This window comes from Taurulus bubalis, assembly GCF_910589615.1.
Source record: "Taurulus bubalis genome assembly, chromosome: 14".
NCBI classification, from domain to species: domain Eukaryota; kingdom Metazoa; phylum Chordata; class Actinopteri; order Perciformes; family Cottidae; genus Taurulus; species Taurulus bubalis.
In genome coordinates, this window is record NC_136602.1 from 9566872 (window position 1) to 9574231 (window position 7360).

At 42.0% G+C, this 7360-nt stretch overlaps 1 protein-coding gene across 1 annotated transcript; it reads right to left on the minus strand.

Annotated features, from left to right (window-relative positions):
• Positions 1-1638: 1638 nt before the first annotated feature.
• ikzf5 (IKAROS family zinc finger 5) lies at positions 1639-3399 on the minus strand (the record flags this gene model as incomplete). The annotated part of the gene is made up of 3 exons (XM_079229886.1): positions 1639-2603; positions 2701-2874; positions 3267-3399. The coding sequence occupies 3 exons, from the start codon at positions 3397-3399 to the stop codon at positions 1639-1641; spliced, it is 1272 nt and encodes a 423-aa protein (XP_079086012.1).
• Positions 3400-7360: the final 3961 nt, after the last annotated feature.

Sequence of the window (7360 nt, forward strand, 5' to 3'; positions counted from 1 at the left end):
AATGAGGCTTCACATCTTCATTATAATCTTCATTCTGTTTGTTGAATTCTCACTATTTATCACAATATCTGATTAAAAGCATCATCAAAAGACAATGTGTGTTGGTGTATTTCATTACTGTTAAATATGAAGAATTAATAATAGAACCGTTATTCATTTCTAGTTCTTGAATACAAAGAAGATGGTGAAAAAAAGAAGACAAAGTGCAACTCAGTTAGAAAACACTTTACTTATAAATTAGTAAGATTAATCCATCCCAGAGGGAGAGAGTGCTCACCATCAGGCTTCAACATTCACCATTACCTATTAACCCACGACACACAGAGAGAACATAAGGCAGTCATTACCGGATGCCCGTTACTGGTAACATGGCAACAAGGAGATGGTCCTAAAAACAGTAACAATGTTCTCCACGCATGTTGCTAAGTAACAAACAACAGTACCAAAGACAAAGAACAATATTGCTAAAGTAGCAGTCTTACTGTGACAAGAGTTAGCTTTTTTTTGACACTGAACATCTATCCAACAACTCAGAATACAATACTCAGTAAACATTCAGAAAAGCACTGGGATACGTTTGATAAATGGGGAATCTCAGTCTGTGTTATTATCACAAAAGGCGGAAAACGTGGCATCCCCGGTGCTACGTGACAATTCTGAAGAAGTATTCACACGAGACACAAGACTTGATGATTCTGTCTTAAACACGCAGATACTGGATATCAAAGTGACTTCGTACAATATCAAAGCATCAGAATGTGACATAATGAAATTAAAAGGATAGGCAAAACCCTTTTAAGCGAACACGTGAAGTTACCATGATGCTGGTCAAGGAAGGGCACTGAGTGAAGGAACAACCCAACTTCTACTAAATCTATTATGACAACTTAACTGGCTGACCTAAAACCACCAATACAACTTTTGGCCAGGTAGTCGCCATCCACATATTTTAGATTCCAACGTGTCTTAGCAGCATTAATGTAGCAGAATTTTGGCAAAAAAAATAATGGCTACCATAGAAAACTACAACGGCCAAACTCTTTTTCTAAGGTTCTGGGCCTATTAATCACAGCAATAAGAGGATATTGTAATAACATATATTAATCTTCAAAGTAACAGTCCATTCTATCTTGGACACACAAGAAAGTGACTATGTCAGGCACTGCAAAGAATAGGAGTAATGCACCAAGCACTGAAATAATTTCAAAAAGGCTAAAGGAAGATCACTGGAGGCCAACAGGTCCACTCCTGCAACAGTACCATCAGAGCAATATTTAGCTATAGCTCCAGAGAGGTTGAGAATCTATGGTTTCTCTTTTTGCATAAACAAAAAAAAGAAGGTACAATTGTACCTAGATAGGTGCAACGAAAGCCATTTTTATCAGTTAACTTCGTGTTGATTTATGACACTACAAATAAATTCTCAACCTGTTGAAAACACTGACCAGCTCTTTATAATACACTTAAATGGGAACCTTTAAGTATACAAATTAAACCATCTGAATATTGACATTTTACAACTTTCAAAGGCTAGGCTACATCAAGGCCAGGTAAAAGACCAATAAATAAAATAACTATGGAATTATTGAAACGAAACTGTCCGTTAAGAGTTCTTTCAAAGTGTTTCTCATTCATCCATCACTTGTGCTGCCCGCGGGCAAAGTGGCAGGCAAAGTCGTACTTGCTCTTGCACTTGTGGCCGCAGATGTTGCACTGGAATGGGTTCTCGTAGCCATGGCAGCCCATGTGGATGGTGTAGAGGATGTTGTCGGGGAAGTAGATGTCACAGTGCTGGCAGTGATGCAGCGTGTGGGGGTCCTGAAGTGGGACAGACAGGCCTGGGGCCGGTGTACTGGGTTGGCTGTTGGAAATACTCGGGGTACAGGTGCGTCCACTGTGCTCGCTGCAGGGTTCCCCTCCAGGGCTGCAATTGCTGTGTGGGGGAGCCCGGGACTCTGGGGTGATTGGGGAAGAGGAGGAGGCACGAACCATGCTGGCAGACACAGCCACGGGAGCTGTGTCAGGATCGGGCTGCTGGATGAGGAAGGGCTTCTCATCGACGATAGACTCTGCTCCTGGAGACATCGGAGGTTGAGTCTGGTCCTGGGACTCAGAAGGGAGGCTGGCCAGCTGGCCTGCCAGGGTGGACAGCTGGTTCAGTGGGTTATCCATAACCATGTCATGGTGATGGGGATTTTGACTTGTTGAGTTCCCGTCCTCCACTACGTGACCCTGGTTGTCATATGTCTCCTGACGTAAGTGGGGCAGCTCGTGCGAGAAGTCGTTCACGTTTTCAGCCTTCTGCAGCACCATAGAAGGAGGGCTGAAGTTGATGAGGAGTCGACGGCCATAACCCAGCGAGCTGGCCTTTTTCTGTAAAACACTCAACATCTTCTTGTGGGAAAGCGAGCGAGCGCCTTTCATTGGCAGGAGTTTGTGACGCCGACGGCGATGGTGCGACAAGTTGCTACGATCGCTGCAGCGGAAGGAGCACAGCTCACATTTGTAAGGCTTCTCGCCTGTATGTGATCGCATGTGGGCCTCCAGGTGGCGCTCATAGGCCGAAGCAAATGGGCAGAGGTGGCAACGATGAGGTTTCTCTCCTGTTTAACGGAGGAAAACAGGCTGATTAACAAAAACGTGTCAAATTTCATCCAGTGAAAATGAACTGTTGAATTCGAACTGTTGAATTTGAATTACCTGTGTGAATTCGGATATGCTCAATGAGTCTTGCTGTGCCTCTGGTAGCATAGTTGCAGTAGCGGCACTTGAGCTTGCCGTCATAGGTCCTCTCAAAACCATCCACCAGGATCCCTGAGTTGTCCTCCAGTGACATGTCCACTGAGGGATGATCCAGTCCATTCTGACTGCAGTCTGCATACGGGACCATTAGCAGGACATTTATAACATGAAATTACACACCAAACACACTATGATTATACTTAACTATCGAAGGAAACAAAGGAGGGATTTATTAGTCCCAGTAACAGGTGTCATTCCATTGGATTACAACAAACTATGTAGCCCAACACTTCAGTTACATTTGTGTTGAACTGCATCAAAGTCAGACTATGCAATACAAACAGGACAGTGGTGCTCGACCCATACTGTGTGGGGATAAGACCAGCCATGCCCTGATGACTAGCAGTTTCTCTCCATGATAATATTCATTAAATGGCAACGTGTGTGCAATATCAGAAGATAGATATTGGATAATGCCCAATGGGTGCATCAAATCCAGACGCCTAAAAAGTGCACACAGTCACCTGGTGGCAGCTCGTCCTCCTCCTTGACGCCGCTGACAGAGCCTGATATCATGTTGACATGCTGAGTCTGCTGGCTCAGATACTCCTGGAAATCCTTCACAAAGTCAAGCGTGTCCGGCTTTTCCTCGCCCATCGAAATAAAGAGATGCAACACTGCAAAGACGTTTTGACTTTAATTACTGGTGCGCAAAGATGAATTGGCATGACGTTATATTATTACAAATTATACACACACACACACACACACACACACACACACACACACACACACACACACACACACACACACACACACACACACACACAACCAACCAAATGTTAAAACAAGTCAAAGCCCCAGTAACGCTGGAGTACTATTACTGGTGTTCAGAGATGCATTCCTAACCTACCTCTTCAAAGACAACTTGCAGGTTGACGATGGATACAATCAGTCCGTTTGCTTGGTTGAGAAAGCCGTTTTGAAGCTACGCAGACACAAAGACAGGACACTCCTGGAAATGTGTGTTAGACAAGCAGGAAATCGGTCAGTCGCTCTCAAACACCGCTCCTCCTCATCGTCGTCGTCGTCATGTTGTTTCCAAAGCTAACGCTAGCTTATCGAGGAGAAAGCATCTTTGTCAACAGCAACGCCGGGATCCGGTCGACGCGCTCATTGTTTACACCGCATGTACTCGTTTGAGTAAATCATCAAGATTAATAATTGTTCTAAATTTTTCTTTCTGTCGAGTCACTTATAGAACCTGTTAAGTAAAAACAAATAAACCAGTTGGAAGGGTGAAAGTTCACCCAGTGTGCATCGCTGAAAACCGTCCCGCCACCAGTTCGCTTTGCCCGCGAAGGAGGGTTCCTACCTCATTAGAAGTTTCAATACATTCATCTATATACATTGTATTGTTTAATTTGTCAAAACGTATCAAAAGTCTGGCATGGGCTTAATGGGGAGACCTGACATAATGTATCCTTTAAGACCATCTCGAAACAAGCCCACTTGATTGATATCTATATTGATATACAGTATATTATATATATATATATATATATACAACCATATGCAGCTTCTATTGGTGTCTTATGGTCCGTTTCATATTTTGACTTTTAAAAATACACTAATTCTCATTCAAGGTATATTCAAACATCTTATACAAAACACTTATCACTTAAGTTTAGATAATTAATGAGTACTTTCCAAAAACATGAGTAGAAATATGCAAACATTTTATCTTTTGAGGGTACCAAAATCCCCAATGTTTTCTTGCAACTTCTTCTGGTACCAGCTCAACTCAGTGTGTTGGTCTTTAGTATCAGCTTTTAAAGGGACTGTTCAACCCACACTCAAAAATACATGTTCCCTTTTAGTGATATTTATCAATCTAGATTGTTTTGGTATGAGGTCGGCTAGTTTGGGAGATATCGGCTATAGAGATGTCAGCCTTCTCTCAAACATAATGGGACTAAATGGCACACGACAGAAACAAATACATTTGGAAAACTTAACAGTAATGTATCTCTCCAGAAACATCATGAGGTAACGCAAGATAATCCACAGACTGTTGTGAGCATTGACATGTATAGGAATTATGGTTGAAAGGAAATAATTGCGTCTTGCATTGTAAGGAAAACATACACCTTCAGAAAGGCACTTTGTCATCCAAGCACAATAGCATATGTCTTTACATACGTGTATTTGAAACACCCATCTCTTGCCACCAGGCTAATGATGTCAACTGAGAGCATATCCATTCACATCGGTGACATGACACACTTTTAGATGTACAGCATACAATTATACGCAAGTGGCAAATGAGGCACAACAATCGCATTACTTTCAAAAGCTATTGACTCATTCATGTTTTATCACAATCAATAATTTACCAGTAAGCGCTTGGTGAAGATCGCATTGCCCCATTTGTGTCAAAGTTGTAGGAAAACCACTGAGGAGAAGATGATAAACGACCAAGTCGTTTGAGGCTGCGGTATCCTTTTACTGCGTTACAACTGTCAGAGCAATATTACAGCAGTAAGGTAAACCTGTGAATGTTTTACTTTGTAACACGAGTCACATGTTTGTGTGTTGAAAATGTATCTACCTATATTCTGTGTAGTGATTTACGTGTGTATTATGTGTTTGGCTCATAGAAAATTCTAGACTATTTTAACATAATATTCCAACATGTGTTTGTACACATGTCCTGCATGTCCACTTATGAGTACAGTTCAACATCAGGGCACTAGATGGCGCACATCTCTCAGTGGTGAAACAGGTACTTCCCAGTCAAACCTACAAGAGAGACAAGTACTCCACATGACACATGACACAATACATGTGGGCTGGTATTGTTCATAAGTCTTAACCCTGACTCATCAAGACTACACAGATCGTGGCGATCATTGTGTAGAAAGCTCAGTGTACAGTCAGCCAGCGAGTCCTTGTCAGCTGTCAGTCCCTGGGGACGGCATGTACAGGACCAGCGGAGGACATGACAGTCGACCTCATCAGTTGAACCATGACCGTGGCCTATTACATCACCTTCTAACAGCCTGTCCACACTAATGTTATTTTATTGCAATTTAATTATGCTCAGGTTTCCACCGAGGCCAGATCCTGTTGAATAATTTACACACAGCCACAATGATTTGTCGGCTCGAGAAGACAAAGAGTGCACTTCTTTGTGTGCTCATTTTTTTTGAATAGTTTTGTTCTTAATTCCTTTAATGTTAATCATTAAACAATAATAGTATGTTGTATTGCCAACTCAGCATTTCCTGCAGTTGGAGCCAATGTAGCCTTTGGTTTGGAGGACATATTTTCAAAGCCTAAAAATACTTAATTGGTCAGACTTCATTTTACAATAATGACTTGTGCACTGAAAAATATGTTACGCTGTTCTTTTAAAGGGCAGTGAGCATTTATTAATGAGAATAAGAGCAGGTAATACTCGAATAGAAGTTACTGGGGCTGGCATTTACACCCAATAATGCTGCGTTCGCACTTGCGTACAAGTGACTTTAGCTTTGTCAAAAAACTGTGGATGGAATATAAATCAAACACACTAATCCAACATCTCTGTCTATTTGGATACAACCGACACACTTGTTCATATACTTAACATTTTGTAAAGGCCTGTCTTGAACTCAAAACCTTCACAAGACTAATCTAAATAATATGAGCGAGAGTAAATATACACACAGGCTCATGTAGAATGGGCTCAGGGACAACACCTGTCTCTGAGAAGGTTGCAGTGTTATCCACTTGCTCTGATTCACATTTAAAATGCCTGAATGAAAAGGTTCCCTTCTCCTCTTAACCGCTTGATTTACAGGCTGTTTGTGGTTTAACGCACACAAGACAATTGATTTGCTCCTCCTTTACTGAAAGAAATTGGAATTTAATTTAGTGAAGGTCTTAAGCAGTTTTTAAAGACTTGATGTCATTTGTTGGGCTTGTGTAAAAGCTGCATTAGAGATTACCCTTCTGGAAAAGCTTTTTAATCCTAGACAAGTGCAGCCATAGTAACGGCAGACAGGAGCCTCTTGGAGGCAAAAAGGTGAAGGGGGACTTTGACAAGATTTATTCTTCTCCTACTGAGACTGTTTCTTTCTTGAGGTCCCCGGCTCCACGAGTAGCATTTGAAAAAGGACTGAGAGGTGGGGGATAGGATAAAGGAGGTATATATTAAGCTTTTCTTTCCTCTCACCACTTAATTTCCTTGCAGACGCGCCTTGCTCCGTTGTAATGAATGTAATTGCCGCCTTTGATGAGAATGCTATTATCTGGATCACACTTTACATGGGCAAACAAGACTGCCCCTCCCTCCACCTCCACCTCCCATTTAACTCAGCATTGAGACCCCCCAATTATGCAGGGAACAAGTGGCTTTTCATAAAGCCAGCGTGTCGCTCTTGATTGGTGAGGCTTGGAGCCGGCTACATGTGGACAAAGGATAGATTAGATGTGATATAGGCACACCAAAAAACCCATTTCCTTGATTCATTTCCTGCATGCCTCACAGAAAGGGCCCACTCTCTCCTCGCTGAATTCTATCTCTCCTTTAAAGACAAACTTTCATCTTTTGATAGATGTGGCAACTCAATGG